This window comes from Podarcis erhardii (genome assembly GCF_964252035.2).
Source record: "Podarcis erhardii genome assembly, chromosome: 6".
NCBI lineage: Eukaryota > Metazoa > Chordata > Lepidosauria > Squamata > Lacertidae > Podarcis > Podarcis erhardii.
The window spans coordinates 47,889,637-47,913,238 of NC_138510.1; the positions used below are offsets into that span (position 1 = coordinate 47,889,637).

General features: G+C 43.0%; 1 protein-coding gene across 1 annotated transcript; it reads right to left on the reverse strand.

Annotated features, from left to right (window-relative positions):
* Nucleotides 1–3,178: 3,178 nt before the first annotated feature.
* On the reverse strand, nucleotides 3,179–22,809 carry MAPK13 (mitogen-activated protein kinase 13). Its single transcript, XM_081866644.1, has 12 exons — nucleotides 22,378–22,809; nucleotides 17,728–17,857; nucleotides 16,301–16,359; nucleotides 15,701–15,809; nucleotides 14,996–15,025; nucleotides 11,973–12,020; nucleotides 11,012–11,126; nucleotides 8,817–8,888; nucleotides 7,526–7,605; nucleotides 6,783–6,861; nucleotides 4,504–4,680; nucleotides 3,179–3,490 (listed from the first exon to the last, which is right to left on the reverse strand). Exons 1-12 carry the CDS (start codon nucleotides 22,494–22,496, stop codon nucleotides 3,411–3,413), a joined length of 1,098 nt encoding a protein of 365 aa, XP_081722770.1. The 5' UTR covers nucleotides 22,497–22,809; the 3' UTR covers nucleotides 3,179–3,410.
* Between the last annotated feature and the right edge of the window lie 793 nt (nucleotides 22,810–23,602).

Sequence of the window (23,602 nt, forward strand, 5' to 3'; positions counted from 1 at the left end):
TACCCTAGTTAAGGGTAAAGAACAATAGGCATACTATTGGGTTTGCACAACTTTAGTTGTCACTGAGTTACAACCACCTACAGCAAGGCACCTGGCAAATACACTGAAGTCACTGATGGAGGATCCTGGGACTGACCTTTCCAGATACACAGTTGAAGAACTCTTACTCTCTAATGCTAGCAAACTATACCGACTTCAGAACTCTAGTTGTCAGGCACCTCATATTAAAAAGTTTCATTTTGTTTATGGAGAATGTTTGAATGGTGTATACCTACATGTACGCCTAGCATCTACATGCCGTAAATGCATGTAAATCAACTAGCACTTCTGATATCTGAGACTGAAATTACCGTACTTCCATACTGGTGGCTGCTGTATACTATACTGTACTGTACTGACCACAGCATCCTATTTCACAAAGGTTTTCAGTTAGTAATAATCACACCTTGGATGTCTAACCTCAGATGCCTGAGATTGAAAGGATCAGTGTATATGGGCTTTGCAAGCCTTCCCACGCTCCTGCTGTCACTGCCACTGCCACTGTCTACCCTTCACTCCCCTCTACTGCACTTCTGTTGCTATGGGATGTGATACTAAAATGCAGGGTTCCTTCTGTCGGCAGTATGGGGTGGGATGAAGGGGACAAGTCACTTTCCAATACTGCAAGTCACAGTGGCTGTTACCGGGGGGGGGGGGGGGAGATAGGAAACTCTGCACCTCACTTGTCCCCTTCGTGGTAAGTTGCAATGGCCTGTGGTGTCTGGATGCCTGAAAAGCGACAGAGTCCCACCCATGCTTGTTTTACTGACCACTACTGCAGTGAAATCAAGCTGGGGTTGAGTTTGTTGGTGTTTCTGGTAAAATCCCCCTTACATCATGGATGTTGGCAAATGGGATTTTTAGAAGGCAAAATAATATTAGAACTAGAGCTGTTGTAGGCAGATTATATGCCTATAATCTGGCTGCATGGTGGTGCCACTCATACTACAACAAGCTGCAGATTCAAAAAGAGCAATTCTTCCCCACCCCCCAAAAAAATCATTTTTAAAAAATAGGCTCCTGAATAGTCATATGAGTTAGCCAGCAGTAAAGTAATATAGGGTACCCAACTTTTAATATTAATCATCCAACAATTCACTTCATTGCTGTCATAGCATAGCATTTAACTTTCACTGACAGCAGGGCTTTGCTGATGGACAGCAAATGGGAATAAGTGCTGGTTTAACAGCATGCCTATATAAATGAGTGAAAAGGTACCACAACTTGCAGCATGAAACTAGGATTGGAAATAACAGTATATTGAACAATGGAAGAGGGAAAAGCACATCAAAATGATTTTGGGAGCGCTAAAAGCAACGGTGGCATTGCAGGCAAAAGCTATGTGGAATAAGCAGATAAAATGATTCAATCAGATACTGACAGGAAACAGATGACATTTTCAAAACAAACACTCCTGCTTGCAAATGAGATGCCTCCTTTTATTGCCACATCAATTTGGCTTTTGGAAAGTCGCATATTTCCATTCCTTATGATGGGGTCTTCTGAACAGTAGATAAGAATGGAATTCGTACAGTAAGTGCTCGATCTGACTGATGCTCTGCTGCCAGTGTGTGTTTGTAGCACCAACACAGTGTGGCCATTCCTAATATTTCACTGCTGACCAAAGCCCATCCTGGCACAGAAAGCTGCTAGCACATTTTATTTTGTTTTATTGTGTGGTATTCTAAGGGTCACTTAGCCAGTGCAGGAACTTGAATGTTGTTGCAATTCAATCCCTAAGTCCAGGGGCCATTCCGGAGGTAGAGGAGCTGGGAAGCCATCCTTAGTGATTGGTTGCAGTTCAATGCCTGTGTGTCAGGGGGCCATTCTCAGGGTAGAGGAATTGTGAGGCAAGCCTGTTCTGTTTTGGAAGTCACTGATGATCTGTTATGGTAGCTGGCTGTGGTCATTTCCATCCACCCCTTTAAAAGTATCTGTTAAAGCTCAGTTTCTCACATTGCATAAAGTTAGTCAAGGGAAGAGGGAAGTAGCCACGTTCTGACAAAATATTGTGTACTGGTTATGATGGGTCTGGAATGAAAGAGATTACAATCCCCCCTTTTTTCTAGGTTTCCGTAATGCCCTTTTCCCCAGATATTGCCACAGGTTGAATTCTCCAGAATTCTCTGCCACAGGTTACCTTTGTCCATGATTCCCAAAGCAAACCAATACTGGTTTGTTTTTCTTTCCTGAATACCCTATGTTTTTGTCCTGTCTGGCAAAGAAGGGAAATATTCCCTAGAGTTTGCACCTCTCTTAGTTCCCATGAATGGGCAGCAATTGGAATCCAGTGTGCATGGAAAAATCTAAGAGACTCAGGGCACTTCCAGACTTGCTTTTCTGCAGGTGGGATTTTGCCACATGCCAGAAAATTGCACAATTGAAGTGAATTTGAATTTATCTTACATGATAAATTTCTTACATGATCATCTTACAAAATCATCTTACATGATGAATTTATCTAACATGATAAATCCACCCCACCTCCAGAAGGAGGAGGAAACGGAAATGCAGTGGAAAGGCTGGGATACCAATTGCTAGATGCTCGAGATGTCAAGTATTAAACCTGGGACTTTCTGCATACAAAAAAGATGCTCTGCCACTGACCTAAGCCCTCCCCTAGTTCAGAATGGTCATAATGTAGTTAACACTTACAACATTATTTCTATGTTATGTTAGCACTTTAAAATGTTGACACATTGTGTTTAATAATGTGCCCTCATATCAGGCAAATGAGAATTGAGGTGTCCTAAATCAGAAATCTATTCCAGCTCCAAAATATTCCTTGTGGTGCCCTCAAAAAAGTAGTAAAAAATTGTCACTATCTTACATAAACCTTATTTTATTTCTAGAAACATTGGGTTGGTTTCTACTAAGTCATACTCAGAGTAGACCCATTGAAATCAATGAACCTGAGTTATCTGTGTCCATTAACTTCAGTGGTCTATTCTGAGTAGGACTAGCACTGAATACCACCCCTTGTCAGTTTTGCTGGAAGCTGCAGAGTTTCCAACGGGGAGTTGAGAAGACTCCAGAAGGTGTAATGAAAAAGAATAATGGAATGCACAGGTGCCTTTTTAATCAAGTGAAGAACCAGTTACAGAATGCATAAGAAAAGAAAGAAATGTGCAACTCGCCATTTATCACAAAGAGCTTTAATGAGAAGCATATTAATTTTTGGCACTGAAAGATGTTCCTGGTGCAGTTTTGGCCTTCCGGCTAAGCTGGAACTCCCCTAATACACTCATTGTCCTTGTGTTCTACGTACACAGGCTTTTCCATGCTGATTAACATTTGTTCTTTATGGGGGTCAAAATATTGATGTACATTTTCTCATAGGAAAGGTGTCTCAGCATCAGATAGGACAGAGCTTACAATGTCATACCGCTTCTCCTCTTGGAGTCCTTCCGTGCGATTGGACTGAATGACAGTATATCATTGTAAATATGCCCTTGAAAGAGAAGCAAAAGACATGTTTGCATTTGTGATCAATCTATGTACACCGAACGTTTTAATGGTTACTTAGTGCATTACTTTACAACATAAGACTCTGTGATTCTCAGGGAAAGGTGACTATAAAAGGAACTCAGATGTATACAAGACTCTATAATGGGGCATTTTCATAAATCTTGAGGCCTGTGAACATGTGGAATGATGCATTTCAAAATTGTGCTTTAGAACAGGGGGGAAAATTCATTTGAGTGTTGTGAAAAGAGCTGCAAAGATGATAAAAGGCATAAAAGTATAGGTGAATGGAGTCAGGCATGTTCGACATAGCAAATTCATTAAGGCTACAATCCTGTTGGATGTTTTCCGGTTTTCTGACCTACATGCTGAACACACTGCCACAAGATGCCAAACGGGCATATCCAGCTCCCCATGGCCAGCACCCCCCATGCCCTGGCTCAAATGATTTTAAAGTTCAATAGGATGCTGTAGAAAACTATTGTCTGACGTATATGAGAGACCCATGCTGTTTATGGCATGTAATGCCTTTTTAATATTCTTTGGTCTGGCTAGGCTGTTTATTTCCTGCTACTTGCCTTTTCTTTCTGTCTTCCCTTTCTAATTTGGAACTTGGATTTTGACTGCGTCCTTTGGACACAACAGCCCAAGGATCACTCTCCTCCCTCATTCCAAGCCGATTCCTCATACTACAGCCTTAGGCCTAGAAGGACAAAAGGGTGGATGAGATGAAATCTGCTTCACAGTGATGAGGAGATGCAGTTGGCTGTCATTGCTGCCTGGGTCTGAAGCTAAGCAGAAACTTCTGAGGTTCCTCTTGTTTAAGGAGTCAGAGGCCGGTTGAAAGGCAGAAGTGAAATAAATGAGGGAGAGTCTGGCTTGCTGGACTTCCATGGCAGCCGGATGTCTCCAAATAGCATGTGAGGGTGGAGAAGGTGCCTACCTTTCCCCAAGAGACTTCTTGCACTCATGGTTGCAAAGCTATCAAGCTGAACTTACTTCTCCATTCATTGATCGAAAGCTTTTCGGCCTCTGTGGAGTCATCATAGGAGTGCTGCGCCTCTGTCTCTTCCTCAATGTCTCTGTATGGGTCAAAGTAAGCGTGAGCCAGAGCTTGGGTGGCCGTCAGACGCTTTTCCACATCCAGCTGCAACATTTTGTCAAGCAAGTCCACTGCTGCAAGAAAGGAGGGAAACGGGGCTAGGTAAATTAGGACAATAATGCTTAAGACTAGGATGAGCCCGAGAGAGTAATGTGCCGAAAACCAAAAGGGATGCTTGGCCTCTGAGGCACTTTCCCATGGCTGATTGCATCAGCTCATCAGACGGAGCCAAAAATGGTTTTCATTATTATATTGAATCTCACCCCCCCCACACACACACACTGAAGTAGCACAGAAGATGGTAGTAACATACATCACTGAAAGGAGAGAAAATGCATATTCCAAAAGAGGTAGCCCATTCATAGACTCACAGAATTGTAGAGTAGGAAAGGACCCCAGGAGTCCAGCCCCCTATAACACAGGAATCACAGCTAAAGAATCCCTGGCTGAAGCCCTTGGTTCAGGTCCTACCCCAGAGTAGAAAAAACAAGCTTGCTCCCACTTCTATGTGACAGCCCTTCAGATGCGACAACTTGCCTTTCATATCTGCTCTCAGTCTTCTTCAAAGTATTGCACAGTCCCAGACATACTTAGTTTCAGTGATGAAACTACATCAGTCCAGCCCCACAACCATTCTGAGATTTACAGCATCACCAAGTAGTTTGGCTCAAACAACCCCCACCCCACCCCAAAAAATCGTGCTTGCATTTTATTCAACAATTTAGGTGAAGTAGGATTATTTATTTATCTCCAATGCTGTGAGGGTGAGAGGCAGTGACAGGTCCATGGTCACTCAAAATTTGGAGAAGTGTGAGTATTGACAAATTGCTGTGTTTCAGTTACTGTATTGTTTTGGAACGTGAGGATTAAGTAGGTTTGCCTCTAAACGCAAACAGAATAAATTTCTCCCCCATCTCTTCTGCTGACTATATCTGTGATCCACTGGATCATGTGTGATGTTTCTCCATGTGATCACATATATGGGGAGTGTTGCATAATGGGATGGGGGTGGGGAGAGTTAAGGTAAATAATCAAAACATTACAGCAGAGGGTTATTTCACATTTTAAATTCCCTTTCAGCCTCACTCATCTCAAATTGTGCAGAAAAGAGGTAAACTGCACACAGAAAAAGACAGCTAAACTAGGCTTAGAAAACAGGAAGGCAGGAAACCCAGATGTTAACCAATCTGTCAAGACCATTTCCTTCTCAGTTTTACTTCTCAGCCCGTTTTGGAAGCACAGTGCTTCTTCTCATCTGCAACCTACATAGAAGGAGTGGAGGGAATTCAACAAGGACGATTCGCACACATCTCTTCCAGAGTTCAAAAGCTTCAGTTCACAGCTACGTACAGAAATATTTCCTTGTCTTGATATTATGGGAAGACTTCAATGTGGTGCTAAGCAGACTGCTTTGATGGTGCAAGCATTTCAGGTTGCCTGATGGAACGACCTGCCCTCTTCTCCCCCAGGTGCTGTTCCATGCAGTGGCAGAGGAAGGGGTGTGTGGTGGGTGTGGCCCACCCCAGGTGCCATCCCTGAGGGGGAGTGACATCACCACGCTGCCCCCCTGGGACACTCTCTGCTCGCTGCACCCCCTGGGACACTTGCTCCGCCCCTGCGGGCAGCTAGCCCCGCCCCCGGGTGCAGGGTGTGCATGCCAGAGCTCCGCCTCTAGTTCAAGGGGTTCTCATGATGCCACTCCATAGTCAGTGGCAGTGAGTAGGCGAGGGGGGGGGGAAAGCCCTTCAGCACTAGTGAAAGTCCTTGTGCTGGCAGGGCCTGTTAGTAGAATCCTGCCCCCCAAATCATGACAGGAATACAATAAGATGCCTTTGTTGCACAGAGCAATTTGGAACAATCGCTAACTTGCGTCTTTAAGGTGTAGCTTGCATGACATGGTCAGGCTGCTGAATATCCCCATCCAACACCACTTTTGAAATTGCCAGAGCCCTGTCGTCCTTGGCATCCCACCACCCTGTTTTAAGGGATTCCCCCCCCCCTTCATTTGTCATCATCATCAAAACACTACAGAAAATGATGATTACTCCAGCTCTCTGGAAGACACTGCAGAGTTGCATTGCCTCTATTGTAAAATAATTCTTTGCTCGGCCAGCCTTACTAAAAGTGAAGTATTAAATGCAGGTTCTGTGGAGTCAGGGAAAATGTGTCTACTTACCCAAAGGATTAGCTTTGGGGAAAAGGAGAGATAAATCCATTTTAGGGATCTTGGGAAGCGACTGGATGTAGCTTTTTGCCTGAAAGAAACAAGACTTTCAGACAGGCATACAAATGCCCCACAACCAGAAAGTGTAAGGAGCAATATTAAGTAGTTTATATATTGTTGGGGAACCAAAGACTCACACATGCAGTCAGATTTTAACTTGAGCAGTAGTTTACAATGGCCAACATATCTGTAAATAGGACACAGTAGTAATTCTACCAGTTATTAATGCCTCCTCTATTTTGCTCTTAATTCCAGCAGCTCCCTTTATGCAATAATTGCCTGTTTATCTTTCCCTTCTTCAAGCAAGTAATTTGGTGCAGTTCTAAACATGCTTACGAGGGAGTAAGCCACACTGTACGTAGTGAGACTCTGAATAAAGATGCAAAGGGCTGCACTGTTAGGTAAACTTAAGTACAGAAATACAATGTGTTCTAAGTCACACAGCAAATGATTAGCTCAAGGAGTTCTGGTTGCCAGTCTTTGTTTCACTGCATCCCAAACAGGTGTAGAGATCTTCCAATACAGCATTTTCGTCTTTGCATGTGTCTCCTGTAAGTTCCTTTGCAACTGTGAGAGCACAAAATCCAGTCCACATGGGGGCGAACAGAGCAAGCCCCACATTCTGAGGACCGTATGCCAATAGTGGGCGAGGCCAAGCACAAAAGTGAGTGAAGCATCTAATGCAATTTTCTTACCGCTTTGTCTTCCAGCTTTTGCACAAATTCTTCTCCGGGGCTTCCTGTCACTTTCAAGATCTGAGTCAGCTGATCTAAATCTGGCAGGCTAAGTTAAGGCTTATTAAAACAAAGGCTCAAACTTTGGAACATAAGTGTCAAAGCACCTGCACAAGTTACATCTATATATCTATTTATTAATGTGTTTCTATTTTGTTCTTTCTCGCCTCCACCACCCTGATTTTATCCTTGCTAGACTAACAGATGGTGAGACTTTCCCGTTTACTGATTCATAGTGATAACGGTGGCTACAATTTACAACCTTTGGGTAATACGTTGAGTTTCAGAGCCTCAACTTATATCTGAAATACCCAATTCCACCCCCCACCCACCCCGCATTATTGTGCATTTTTATTTTCTCTTTTGTACGATGGATACTTTGGGGTGCTTACAGTGACACCAACACTAACAGTAATAGTACACAACTATGATTACAATGCTATATGCATTATAAGCCCGACTGAACTCAATGAGACTACTCAGAAATGAGTAGACATGAATAGGATTGTGCTTCTTGCCTTCCTAAGGGAGGGAATTCCATTAATGTAGTGCCACCACCGAGAAGGCTCTATCTCCCATCCCCACATAATCAGCTTCCTCCAGTGGTGGGATTCAGAGGAGCTGGAGGGGCAGTGGGGCATGTTCAGCTGACATGCAGGGAAGCTTTCCTGCATATCAGCTGAGCAGCCCCACCAAGCCTCCAGATTGTGCAGAGACCCTCCCCAGAGCCTGAAGAGGACATTCTGTTCACACTGGGGAGGGTCACCTCATGAGCTGGAGGGGCAGCGGGGCTTTGTTGAGGCTGCTCAGGTGCGGGGAAGCAGCAGTGGTGGCTGCGCTACCCTGCATGTCAGCTGTTAGGTGGGAAGGCTGAGCAGCCTCAGCAAAGCCCCTCAATGCCTCTGGCTCATGAGACCTTCCCTGGAGGCCAAGGAGGATGTCCTTTTCAGACTCTGCGACAGATCTCCTCGCAGGCCAGGAGAATTCTCCATGGTGCTCCCCATTTCCGGGTCCCACCTCCAGTGTCCCAGCACTGTGTGTGTGCATGGTTGCGCTCAAATAGATTTCACGTAAATGGGGAGTTGCCTGTACCTCCTGCCACAAGGATTCCTGTTTCCCATTATTTATCTTTTTAGTCCATACACTGAGAGTATCAGCCTCCATCACACCCTCAACGAACGCATTTAACACCCACCCACCCCACCCCCGCTGCCAACCCCCACCCCTACAGGTCATAGTTAGAGAAGGATACAGTCTTTACCCTTAAACAGAGTTTTCCCAGTCAACATTTCTGCCATGATACAGCCAACAGACCAGATGTCCACTGTTGGGGAGAAGAAACACAGGAGGAGGAGATTGAATGGCTTATAAAACCCTTATTTTAAACAAGGTTTTAAAATAAATAAATACTGTATTTTTCGCTCTATAACACGCACCCAACCATAAAACACACACAGTTTTTAGAAGAGGAAAACAAGAAAAAAAATTATAAACGAAACAGTGGATGTATGATTTTTGTGGTTCATGCTGTGGCCACAGACATGTGATCTGACGGTGAGTTTGGGGTAGCCCAATGCAAAAATCCTGAGGATTCATGTGGATCCATGCTTTGTAACCACATTTTTGCCGCCCCAGGCAACAGTGGGTGCGTGCTTTTTTTGGTGCAAGCTGTAGCCATGGACATGCTATGTGATCTGATGGTGAATTTGGGGTGACCCAGTGCAAAAATCCTAAGGATCCATGTGGATCCGTGCTTTGTAACCACGTTTTAGGTGGGGAGGGAAGGAAAAGCACTCAAGGGACAAGGAGCACGCGTGGGGTGTGTGGAGAAGGATGCTGCTAATAATGCAGGCGAGGGGTTTAAGGGGAGAAGGAACACGCGTGGGGTGGGTGGAGAGGGATGCTGCTAATAATGCAGAAGAGGGGTATAAGAGGAGAAGGCTCCTCTCCTCTCCTGCTTTGCTCCTTTGAAGCAAGCAGGCTCTGCTTCTCTCCCACCTCCCTGCCTTAGTGATCTGAAAAACCTCGCTGCTATTTAGCGAGCTGAGTGGGGAGGAGGGACATGGTTGCTTTAAAGGAGCCAACCAGACAGGAGCTGCTTACACTCGTGTAAGCGGCTCCTCTCTCCCGCATTACTACTTTGAAGCAAGCAGGCTCTGCTTCTCTCCCTCCTCCCCACTCAGCGGCTCTCCTCCCGCTTTGCTGTTTCAAAGCGAGCCACGGAGGAGGGAAGGAAGGGGAACCATGGATCCTCTGCTCACGACTGCAGCAGATTCCCCCGCCATCCGTAGGCATTCGCTCCATAACACGCACAGACATTTCCCCTTACTTTCTAGGAGGAAAAAAGTGAGTGTTATGGTGCGAAAAGTAAGGTAGTTCTCCGCAACAATGTTTTGTATGTCCTATTCCTCCTCTGGGGTCTTACTGAATATTTTCACTTCCTGTCTCTTGAAGGAGATAGTGGAGTGTGTGCAGGGACGATTGCAGACAATGACTAGTGCACATTAATGCAACACAAGTGTTTTCTAATAGAAGCAACTGCATCAGAAACACCTGCGCTTATGTGCCATAATTCAGGCTAAGAAGCTACTCACTCTTGTTAGCTTCTCTGAGAATACAGTGCATAGTGGCACATAGTCAACCCCTGAGTTGTGCGCGGGTTGCATTCCTGGCCTCTGCATGCATCTGGGGAGCGTGCGTAAACCCGCCTCTCCCCATTACGGCCTTTTTATGGCCTGTTCCGCTCTTGTTCTGCCCTCTTCCAGGTCCTGAACACTAGCTCATGGGCTGTATAAGGGGAGAAAATTAGTTCAAGCTGCAATCCTATGCACATTTATTCAGGAATGTGCACCATTGGACAGAGTGGGGCTGACTTCTAAGTAAACATGTACAGTATTATTTATTATTTTATTTATTAAATTTGTATACTACCCTATGGCCGCAGGTTTCAGGGTGGTTCACAATGTAATATAGGGTTGTGCTATCTGGTTTGTACACATTTTAAACAGATGCATCTTTGAACCAGAGGAGGCAGTGCTTTTTTCCCTGGGGGTACGCAGGGGTACGCATACCCCCTAAACGTTTTGTGAATCTAACTGGAGAAGAAACTACAATATTTTTTTAAAAAAGTAGTTTCTTCTCTAGCATGGTGCATCATTAGTTACGTTGCTACCCCTGATGGCAGCCTTTTGTCCATTTACTGTATTTATTTTTCCTGATTTGAACTATAAAATTGTGATTTTATTGAGTCAAAATGAGAGTACCCCCTAAACATTTTTTTAGGGGGAAAAGCACTGCGAGGAGGTATAAGGGAAATATATTGTACTTGTTTATCAGGTGGCATTATTATTACTGAAATCTTAAGAGCATGAAATGCCGTCTAAGAACACCCACATTCTAATGAAAAAAGTTCCTCCAGCAATGGAACAAGGAAATTATTTCACCCACCGGTCTGATTGTAATGCATCCAGTTCAGGATCACTTCTGGGGCTCTGTACCAGCGGGTCACAACATAGCCTGTCATCTCAGAGTCTGTATGCCTTGCCAAGCCAAAGTCCAATATCTACAGCACACACACACACACACACACAAATGGTGAGATATAATGAAGGAACCACAGAACAGACTCACCACCCTTCAGGAAAGGGAAGACTTCTTCTTTTCTAGGATTATTCTGCATCACCAGAGCACCCTGCAATATCACTTGGACACAAAGTCTGCACTAGAAGCAATGTATTCCTATTGATAACAAACATCTTCTCCATCATACATAAGAACTTACAGGATTTCTTTTTTAAGCTGGCAGCATAAAACCAGATCAAATACATTTCTGAAGAATCTTGCTGATATCTATATTCCAAATGGTTTTCAAACCTAGCTGATATGAATCCGGGGCATAGACCATGGTAAGTCCCTGTTACCATCCCAAAGCCATCTGTCAGTGAAAGAGAATACTGATGATGGGGAATAATTTTAGGTGCCATTGTGCAACTCTAAAACGGGCTGAAATATTTTTTGTGTATTTGCGATGTACTGTACTATTTTCTTCTTTATTGTTTTATTTGTAAGTGATGTGCTGTGTTTTTCTTTCTTTTTCTAAGTTTTCTTTGTATATCTATGTTGATTATAAACCAATAAAGATTGAATATAAATGAAACTACATCAGAATTTCCCTGGATTTGCACTCTGAACCTCTTGCTTCAAATTCAGCAGCATACATAAACAAATATTCAAAACTGGGTCTCTATCTAATCTGCAATTTTATGTAATCTTTGGGGTACGTTCCACTGAAATCAGTCAGATGTACTTCCAACTAACCACACATCTGATGTGGTTGCTGATTCAGAAAAAGCGCCATCAAACCAATCTTGCATGCTACATGCCTCTTACTTTTGAAAAGTATTCCTACCTTTAGTTCACAATCTTCATTGACTGCCAAATTACCAGGCTTCAGATCCTGCAAAACACAGAAAGGCCAGGAAATAAGCCTGCAAGTCAATGTGACAGACAGACACACACACACACACACACACACACACCCAGCTTGGCACATGCAGATTTGCAAACACCTCCCCCCAATCCATGCCACCTGTGGGTGTCCCCATTGGCATGACTCTTTACTTTTGGGCTCAGGCAGCTCAGGCAGGGATGTTGGTGGCATCCCTTGTCTTTAAATAAAAATCAATGAATGTTTCAGTTTACAATAGTAACAGCTTTTTCAGATAAGCGACAAAACCAAGAATAACATGGGAAATGTCAGGTTGTGAAAAGTAGACCCAACTGCCCCAAACCATCCCTAATTGTGTGTATGAAAAAAAGAGATCTGACTTGTTGCAGCTGAATGTGAACCCAGCAGCTATACTTACTGTGTTTCCAGTTTCCTCCTGAGGTTCCTTTTTTAAAGTGTATGTATTGTGTTTTATGGGCTAACAAATGTAATGGAGCAATAACAGATTGCAGATAAGTTACCATACAATTAATGCAAGGTCAAGAGCACAGTGTAAATTACCATCAGGACAACAACAGCAAAGAAGGGAAAGCTAAAGAAGAAGAGAATCAGACTGAAAGTAGAAAATACCACCAGCCAAGGTCAGTTATCCATAATGTACCATGAGTTCAAGGTGAAATAAATTAGGTTTTTTTTGCTAGAAGCGAATTCAATAAAACTATAACCATATTTCTCTTGACTCTTTTGCTTTTCTTAATGTTTTCGTTTTACGCGTTAATTTTTCCATCAAAGCAGTCTTGGTAACAAACTTCCAATGAATTCAAATGGGACTTTTCCCAATTATTTTGTTCATGTTAATGTAGCTGCTGTTGATAGTAAGATTATCAGTCTCTGGGCAAAAATTTTCTCATTGAATCATCAAAAATATTTAATGAGGCTAATTTGTGGGAAAGGGTATAGTGATTATTGTGTTATCACTCTAGTTTTATTGAAGGCTTATGTCCAAAAAAGGTAGATCTCTGAACAGGACTACCTGATAAGAAATAAGTCCTCTTTCGGCCACATTTGAGATGGAAGAGTCGATCCTATTTAACTTTACAGCATAATGTAGCAGCATAATGTTCGCTTTATAGAATTTTTTTACATATGAGCTGACACAGATTTAAAAGGAAGTTTGTTGTTCCATTTTTCATATTCTATGGAAACCTGTAAATCACTTTACATCCCTTTTCATATTTTCTGTGTTGTGTCTTTTCCCACTCCCTTCCCATGCTGAGCACCCTTTGGATATAGCAGCTGTTCCACCGTATGGGGGAAGCATATATCTGGTCTCTGGCCAAATGTGAGTATAGGTTTGTTCTATAAGGCTGCAAGCTTATATGCACTGACCTAGAAGTTAGTCTCACTCTGCTCTGAGTAGACATGGAAAGGATTGTGCTGTAAAAAACTGTTTAACCCTTGAAAATATATACAGTGGTACCTCGGGTTAAGAACTTAATTCGTTTTGGAGGTCTGTTCTTAACCTGAAACTGTTCTTAACCTGAGACACCACTTTAGCTAATGGGGCCTTCCACTGTCACTGCACCACCGCTGCACGATTTCTGTTCTCATCCTGAAGCAAAGTTCTTAACCTGAGGTACTATTTCTGGCTTAGCAGAGTCTGTAACCTGAAGCGTCTGTAACCCGAGGTATAGAATTTAATAACAAAAAATATCTGTCTCGCTTTTTTTCAAGGATGAAAAACCTGTCCCTACACTCTCTTATTAATGTTCTCAGTAAATGCTCCCCAGATGTGGGACACATAGGTACTTTTGTGGTTTGGGGGAGGTAAAAGATTCTGTTCTGCACTTAAAACTAGACAGGTATCTAGCCTTGTTTAATGTGACAGAAGGCTCTCCCTCCCTCTAATTTAGACCTGCTTTTTCTCTGCATTTTGGGATGTTGTCTTCAAAAATGTTCTGTGTTGAAAGCTGGCGTCAGGGTGTGGAAGAGGCTCTGCGTAGTGATGTATTTTCAGGTGATGTGCAATGCATTTTCCTCAGGCAGTTTCCGAAATATTTTTTGAGGGAGGAACTAGAGGCCCTCACAGCTCTGCGTCCAGGACTTGCCCTTGGGAGTATGTGAGGTAAGAGCTGAAGAAAGTGCAGCTAAGTGGCAGAAAAATGCCACCCTGCAACACAGCAGGGCGAAGCGAGCAACCTGCTTCAGGCAGCACAGTGGGAGGAGCTTAAACAACAAGTCATGCCTGCTACAGTTTCCTCTTCTCCACAACTCTTATAAAGGTGGAGGAACCTGGCCTTCTCTTTTATTTATTTTACAAATGTGCTGAGCACTTCACAGCCTGAAGCCATCAAAGCAAAACAATCAAATCATTCTGACAGATGTGCAATTAATATTCCATAAATGACTGGGTCACACCTCAGGGAAAGCCTCCTTAAACAACAGTGACCTCAGCAGGTTCCTAAATGTCACGAAGTGAAGTGCCTGTCTAATCTGGGCTGGCAACTGATTCCAGTGAGCTGGAGCTGCAACACTAAAAGCCCAATTTCTAGTACAAGCAAAGATCAGCTTTGAGGCATGTGGTACACTTAGTAGTGCCCCATCTGAGGAGTGCAGTTGCAGTTGGAGTGAAGCAATCCCTTAGGCCACCCTAAGGCAGAATAGTGGCAGCTCAAATGTGGCTGGGCTGGATGATGGTATTGGCTCTGGGTTTATTGCAACACACTGCTGGGGCAGTGCTAAGAGGCTTCTAGCTAAGAGGCTTCTAGGGACAGAGGATAATGTCCCTGGTAGAGGCAGGCAGATATCATGAGGTATCATTTGGTAGTCTTTGGCATACAAATAGGGACTCGCTGGTGTTTTGAGCAAGAACATACATCAAAAGAGAATTTGAAAAGGTTGAGGGCAGAAAAGGTATCATGTGCAGGAGAATGCACTGTAAGCTGTAAGAGAAACAGCTTTAAAGAAAGTTAAGGGACACATACCCTGTGAATGATTCCAGCTGAATGAATATACTGTAATTAAAAAAGAGAAAACACACAAACATCTGTATGGCCATTTGTGAACAAGTATTTTCCCACCCAACCCCCAACAGTCAATCATCTGCCAGGATCTTGTGTAATGGAAAATGTCCCTTGCTGCACTCTTATAACAGTGATGGCCAACCAACCATAGGTTACTTGGACACCTGCCTTAACCAGCATGACCAATGATCAGAGTCTGGAATGATGGGAGTTGTAGTACAGCAACATTTAGAGGGCCACAAGTTTTCCATCGCTGACTTACAATTTGGATGGGAAATAAGTTGCCCCCAGTGGCTCTGAGAAAAATCAAAGCAGTCTGCATAGTTTCTACCAAACTGAAATGGTGAGCTAAGAAACTCAGCTGCTATATACTAGGCTTCCAGTAAGCCTCTTATAATCACACATACTACCAACCTCTATGTCCTAAAAAACAATAACCTGTGTACCTTATTCTACATGCTAAGTTATCAGCTAGAACATGGGGAGACTGAAAGGTTATGAACTCTTATAATGAGCAGACTTGTAAAGGCATTCATTTTATAAATGTAGGAACTTGCAAGCTAGTTTGCCCAGTATATCAGAATCTACTTTTTAGGCCAGAAGAGAGACATGAAGGAAAATTCAGCAGGATCAAATTCCTACTGAGGTTTTTTCCCAAACCCTTACCTTCAACCCTTTCAACACCTGGTAGATTAGATACTGAATCTTCTCTTCACTGAACTGATGTCCCATTATCTTTTGTAAATCTGTCCGCATGTATGGCATCACCAGGTAGCTATAAGACAGTAAAACAATTCCCTGAATCTCAAAGAAAGACTGTCACTGACATACTAAGACATTGCATTTCTGAGAACTATCCTCTATTTCAGGATCAGGAATGGCAACATTGATCACAGTGAGAAAGACAGGAGTGCCACATATTTTATTTTTAATACTACTTTAATATTTTTAAAACATTAAGTGGTTTATATATGCTTTTAAATAAAATAAAAACAGCAATGAAGAAATAACATTGTACACCCAGAAAAAGCTGAATTCTGCAACTTGTATATAAACTATGGAAATTAATCAAATCAGTACACATTGGCTTCTTTTCAGAGTATGCACAAGCAATGGTTTAGATTCAGTCACTGACTTCAGGAGGAATGGAATCAGGCTGAATTCAGCTGATTTTTGTAGTACCAGGCAACAGACTAACACATTGTACCAGAAGCAAATCCTACAGTAGAACTTTGCAGCATTTTATGGAAGGAAGTACAAACTTACAAGTCTTGGAATCCGTCAAAGGTCATAGCTGAAGTGAAGACATCAAGTAACCCAATGACCTGCAGTAAAAGGGGACATGGAATTTATTATTATTAAGGACACACTGTAGAAGAGGAGTTCTGTGCCCCACTAGAAGCAAAGCCATGGTTCAATGGCAGTCCATGCATTGGGTAGAAACCCAGATTTTATACTATATGCTGTACAGTATTCATGCAAGTCCCAAATCTAGGGATTAACGCCAGGAATAGTAAAGAATGTGTGTTTTCAGATGCTAGAATACTAATACTGCAAAACTTGCAAAAGAGATTGGAACATGCCCAACAGCCAAAACTTTCCTGAAGCTGAGAAAACAGGAGTTACTCACACTATTAGAATATCACCAGCATAGCTGATTGCCAGTGTTTACCATTTTGGGGAACAGAGTATGAACTTGCACCCTGCCACCACCAGAGTGCGAATTCTGAAGGAAAGCAGATTTTCATCTCTGCATTGTACGCAGTCCAGAAGTGGGATATTGCAATTTCCCTGTCCTCTTCATTTAGTATACAGTCGTTCCTTGGAAGCTGAATGGAATCCGTTCCAGAAGTCCGTTCAACTTCCAAAACATTCGACTTCCTGCAGCCAATCGTAAGCTGCGGAAGCCCCGCCGGACATTCAGCTTTCAAAAGAACGTTCGGAACACTCACTTCCGGGTTTGCGACGTTCAGGAGCCAAAACGTTCGACTGCTAAGGCATTCGTCAACCAAGGTACGACTGTACTAGAGATCCTAAGCAGATCTGAAGAAGAGTGCATTTAACTGGCACAGGCCATGCTCCTCTTTTTTGTCCAGTTGAACTTAGTGCATCAGACATGTGGAAGAGAAGCAGGGGGGAAAGGGCTCAGGAGTGGAGATTTATTAGATGTCAGCTATCATCAGCTCTTGCTATTTTACCATCATCCTCTACATTGTCTATAAGGACTTGGGCATATCAGTTTATGAGCCTCTGCATGAAGATTTTGCCAACTAGTAATGTGGTTAGTACAGCAGCAAAGTTTAATACAGGGATGAAGAACTTGTGGCCATCCAGAGTTCCCTGTGAAGAGGGACTGATGGTTAAACCACTCTTGAGAATTGTAGCTCTGGCTGGTGAATAGGGGACTCCTAACAACTCTCAGCACCCTTGAGAAACTACAGCTCCCAGAATTCTTTTGGGGAATCCAGGACTGTCCAAAGCAGCATGATACTGCTTTACATGCATGGTGTGAATGTGGCTAAAATCTGGTGGGCATGCAAATTCTGACACTGCATACTTGGTCAGATTTTGTTTTGACTACCAAAACTTGGGTGGAGATAGCTTCCGATATTTAATTCCATCTTCCATCCAGGGCTGTGCATGAAAGACATAGACAACTGTGTGTAAGCAAGCAAAGGGAAGGAGTTACTCACATTCTCATGCTGCATGTGCTTCAGCAGTGTCAGTTCACGATATGCTCGCTTGGCAAAGATCTCAGACTGGAATGGGCGGCAGAGCTTCTTGATTGCCACTTTCTCCCCTGTCTTCTTATCTATTGCTGAGCTGTGGCAAATAAGGCAGGAGAAATCCAGAAAGATTTGAAGTTGGAGGGCTATGAGAGCTTCCGCATGTTTACTTGAAAGTATGGATGGGCAAATCCATCAGTACTGGTTTCTCATTTTCCCAGACTTAACTTTAGTTCATTTCTTCAATTCGGCATTAGTCTGAAATTTTGTCCTCACAAAAATTCACCAGCAATTTAGTGGACATTTCTCATAATAAACACATTTTTGTAAGCCGTTACCACTATCATGCACATTTATGCAAGCAATTTTCTCTAGTACATATTTTATGTTATTTGCACTAATACGTGCATTTTTGTACACTTTCTTTGGTTAGAGGACCGCATTCTAAAAAGTGTGAATTTTGAAGAACAGCTGCATTTCAGCTTTGAGTATTGTTGCAAGAAGTGTGGATTTTAAGTAGATTTGCATTATTATGCAAACCACATCAATTTTCTTCCCAATCTCTATAAAGTGGGTTTAGTATTGTGTGCCTGTATCTGTCAGCTGAGGATAACATTTCATGCATCTCAAAAGCTTATGCCACAATAAATCTGTTGGTCTGTAAGATGCCATGGGATACTTTTTCTGTTTTCAATATAACAAAGTAACACATCTTTGTCTCTGAAAGTTCATGTGCACATTGTATGTGCATTTTTATTGAAGTGTTTGTATCCTCTGCTCTGGTTCTAATGTTTTTATTGTTATTCTGTATTTTTATTTATCATAATCATCATCTATTATCATTAACTTGGGATACAATTTTAAGAAAAAGACTGAAAAGTGTTTTTTAAACAAAGCAATATGTGAATGAGTCTGGGAAAAAGAGATATTCCAACAATGTTCCATGTCAACTAATTAGTAAGGTAAAGGGACCCCTGACCATTAGGTCCAGTCGTGACCGACTCTGGGGTTGCAGCGCTCATCTCGCTTTATTGGCCGAGGGAGCCGGCATACAGCTTCTGGGTCATGTGGCCAGCATGACAAAGCCATTTCTGGCGAACCAGAGCAGCACACGGAAATGCCATTTACCTTCCCGCTGGAGCGGTACCTATTTATCTACTTGCACTTTGACATGCTTTCGAATTGCTAGGTGGGCAGGAGCAGGGACTGAGCAACGGGCGCTCACCCCGTCGCGGGGATTCGAACCGCCGACCTTCTGATCGGCAAGTCCTAGACTCTGTGGTTTAACCCACAGCGCCACCCGCATCCCTATGTCAACTAATTATTGTCCCCCAAATGCAGGAAGGATTCAATCAGCCAATGAGCCAGTCGTGCTCTATCCCATGCAATAAACTCATTCTTCATTTAATAAACCATTACTGAAGGCTGGTGTAATACTTTTCGCAATCTTGCAGCTAAGTGCTAGAGTAAAGTCACTTGGTTGAGGCTACAGTTCCATAACCACTGCTGCCAATCCATCCCCCAAAAGGTTCTCCAGAGTGAGGTGGGGGGGAGGGTCCCCTCTCCAGAATAAGGTGGCCTGGGAGTTGTGCTATTTCATTCAGTTTGGATTGCTCAGCCCTCACAGTAGAAATGCTACTTGGGACTCATCCATTTTGTACTCAGCAATCCTCATGTCTAAGTAGACTTGGAACCTGAGTTACAAAGGTTTTAATATCATTCCCTTTTAATTTTTAATCAACACAGACAATCGCCTATAAGCAATCTGAGTCTATACATTCAATGCTTTTTTTGTGTATGCAGTCTGTAGAATTGTCCTGTGCCTGCAAAATATCGCACCAGACGTTGCTCAGAGCAAGTCAGCACACGATTACTAGGTTATCATGTGGCAATTGCTATCGTTATGTAAATACCATGAATCCACCCTTGGTTATGGCCTGCTTATTAACCAACACAGCAGAAATGCAAAAATACCACACACAAATTCATTCCACCTGATGCGTATATGTGATAAAAGGATGGCTGTCCTTTGCAGGCATTCTTGGGCTCTAGGAAGTTGTATCAGCAGCTGAGCTCCAAGAAACCTGTCCCTTTCAGCAGCCTGCTCTGATATTTTAAACATGTTCTGCCTCTGCTGTCAAAGCCATTGTGCCTTTGGACACCAGCTGCTTTGAGAGAGTGCTCTTGTGTTTGGTCCTGCCTGTGGTTTCCCTACAGGCATCTGGTCAGCCACTGTGACAACTGGATACTAGGCTACATGGGCCATTGAGACTGGAATGGCCTGATGCAGCAGACTCATCCTGTATTCCTTTTAGTGCCAAAACCTTTTCAGTCTCTTTAAAAAAAAAATCCCTTTCCCAATTTGCTGGTGGCAACAATATTGTTGTGAGTTTGGGGGTTAGCCTGCATGATGTCTTGAGTCCCTTGTGATTCTTGGGGTCCTGGATCCAGCAAGGGTTAAAAACTTAATGAAGGATTTATGTCTCAGGACACATTCAAGGGTATGGGAGGTACACTTGCCTTGAAGCCACCACCAAATCTGGCTCCCTAACCTGCACAATGCATATTTCCAAACATGTACAGTGGTACCTCGGGTTACAAACACCTCGGGTTACAAATGCTTCGGGTTACAAACTCCGCTAACCCAGAAGCAGTACCTCAGGTTGCGAACTTTGCCCCAGGATGAGAACAGAAATTGTACACCAGCTGCACAGCAGCAGTGGGAGGCCCCATTCATGAAAGTGCACCTCAGGTTAAGAAAGGTTTCGGGTTAAGGATGGACCCCTGGAACGAATTAAGTTCGTAACACGAGGTACCACTGTATTTGTCTTATATTTTTCTATATGCTCTGGCTATCTTATGTGCCCACCTTTTAAATAAGTAACATGGAAAGAGTCTGACTTTACACCATTCTTTACTGACTGCAAGTTCTGTCCTGCTTGAGGTTCTGGGGGTAAATCATCATAAAATGCTTGCATTCTAATTGTCGGGCATGGTTTTTAATATGCTCCCTACTATTAGGCAAAGTGAGGCAGCTGCCTCAAATGACAAAGGGTGAAGGGCAGCAGCTCAAAAATGCATGCATAAACTAGTAATATATATATATTCATATACATACACATGAACATGAACATACATAAGCATATACATAAGAATGTAAGAAGAGCCTACTGCATCAAGCCAGTGGCTCATCTTGTCCTGTATGATGTTCTCACAGTAGCCAGCAAGATGCCTCTGACAGTGGAGGGAGAACAGAGCCATAAAGGTTAGTAGCCACTGATGACTTTATCCTCCATAAATTTGTCTAATCCTCTTTTAGAGTCATCTAGCTGCCCTGAAACAAATATTCAGTTTCTGCCCTCTTTCTCTCACCCCCCCAATTTAATTTTTATCGGTTTTAAATATTGCATCCACTCACTACAAAAAAACAAAAAAAAACCCAAAACTCAACAAATGCAAAGAAAATGTTACATATAAAATAAAGTTCTTCCATACGTTGAGACTTCCGTCTTCCTTGGCATGGGTTCTTCGTTTCCTTGTTGACTGCATATTGTATCACATTTAACTTATAAATTATCTATAATCTTTGTAGCATATGACATTGCAAAAGTTAATCAAAGATTTCATATGTGAACAATGTTCTTTTAAATATAACCTGTATATATCCCATTTTTGTTAAACTTTTGGTTTGTCTGGTTCCTAATTTTTCCTGTCATCTTTGCCAATTCTACAGAGTCAAATAATTTCGCCTGCCATTCCATTTTAGTTGGTAGTTTTGGCCCTGTCTCAGTTCTTTGGTATTTGGAATGGGTGGCATATTTTTGGTCATATAAAAATTCGAGGTGAGTGGCCTAGCAATGTAGATCAGCCTTTGATAACTGGATTCCCTCTAGCACTTTTGGGCTACAACTCCCATCATTCCTAGCCACTGGGCAGCATGTGTGTTGCTGTCCAAAGTATCTGGAGAACAACCAGTCGCTGTATAGCCTGATGTAGATTACATTTGGTCGACTATATTTGGTCTATTTCCTGGTATGAAATAAAACATGCCAGTTCTGTGTTTGCTCAGGGGCACTATGCACCTTGACAATGGCGCTGGGTGGGTAAGTGGGCACCATTTGCTGTTTCCACTCAGGCAGCAAAATGTCTTTGGACCAGCCTTGGTCACTGGCTATGCATCCCTACTGGCAAAGCTGCTGGCAGTCTAAATGCGTTTGTACCTGCCGTATCTGAAACATCTTCCTCCGATGTGGAAACTCAGAGTTTGTGCTGGTGCTTTATGAACCAAGGCACGAAACAGCTGAAATATTCACAACAAGGGGCCTTGCAGGAAGTGAAGCAATGGAACATTAAGCAGCCTTCCCCACATGTCTAGCTCGTTAGAGCTGATCTGTTGACACTTGGAATGACGCAGGCTATGGCCGGAAGGAAGCAAGGCACCTTTACCAAAATGCAAATCGCTTTCACTCCATAATGGAGGAGAGTGAAGGACCTCCTCTTGACTCCTCCCAAGAATCCAGGCTTCCAGTGTCCTGTACCCCAGTCTCTCTCCCTCTTCCACCCCACCCCCTGCCACCATCTGCCAAGGGCCCTGGGATCCATAAAAAAGCCACTCACCAGACAGAGCCATAAGCTCCAGAGCCCACGGGGCTGAGAGAAGTATATCTCCTAGGAAGCTCCCAGACGGTCTTGTTTATTTCTTGCTTGTAGAAGCCTCTTCTCCTGGGGAAGCTCATCTCCTGTGTGTCTGGAGTGGAACCCTCCAGTGCTCAGGGCCCCCAAGAGGAGATTGAGAGCCAAATCCGGAATCTCCCCACCTTGAAAACTCCTCTAGGAAAAGGAATACCTGTGGGTTTCCGTCTCAGCTGCTATTGTTGTGCTCAATAAGCTACATTTCCCTCCTCCTCTGCCCACACACCAGCCCAGGAAGGAGGCATCAGGTTTCAAATTAGACACACCTCTTTCCCGGCACTTTCAGAGGACTCACCTTTTCTACCTTAAAGGTAGCCAGCAGCAGAGACAACAACCATTTTTGGCTATTAGGTTTTTACTGCTACAATTAAACACTTCCCTCGTATCCCTGACTGCCAGTTTCCATAAAGGGTAAAAGGGAGGGAAAGAAAGAGCTAGAGAAGGCATGGTGTAGATTAGACTTTGTCCTTGGCTGGAAAATTATGGAAGCAAAGGAATAATCAGATCTTAGAACAGCCGTCAAAATTCCAGCTGCTTGATTCCAGCTGCCATTTATATAAAATGGGGGGGGGGTGTATTTCTTAACTGCCCTTCACAATAAGAGCACAGAGTGGGTTACAACACTTACACACAATTAAAACTGATACACCTGGAAAAAAAAAGTGTTGTTGTTGGTTGTTGTTGTTTTTTAAAGCAAAATCATGCACACATATATAACAATTAAAAGTGGTTCCAGATATAAAAAATGAAAACAGATCAAAACAGTTCCAGTACTGATGCAGACTGAGGAAAAGAGCTTCATGTAAAAGGCTTGTCTATCCCATGGCTTCCTTCAGTCTGTAAGGAAGTGTAAAGGAAGCTTAGAGCTACTGTTTCACAAAACACTATTAAAATGTTTGCCATCTCATTGGAACATTCAGAGGCAAAACCGAAAGGCATTTTAAGATGAAAGGTTTCAGAAACAAGACAAACATTGGTGAGGTGATAATGATTGCCTTGAAAGTGATGCTCTTCTCAAATGGTTGGGTAGCAGCAATAGTGGGGGGGTTATTGTCATCATATCTTTCTAGAGGCATCACTGTGTGAAACAGAATCTATATCATGGGTGGCTCACCTGCATCCCATTGTCCATATCCAGCCGCCAAGTGTT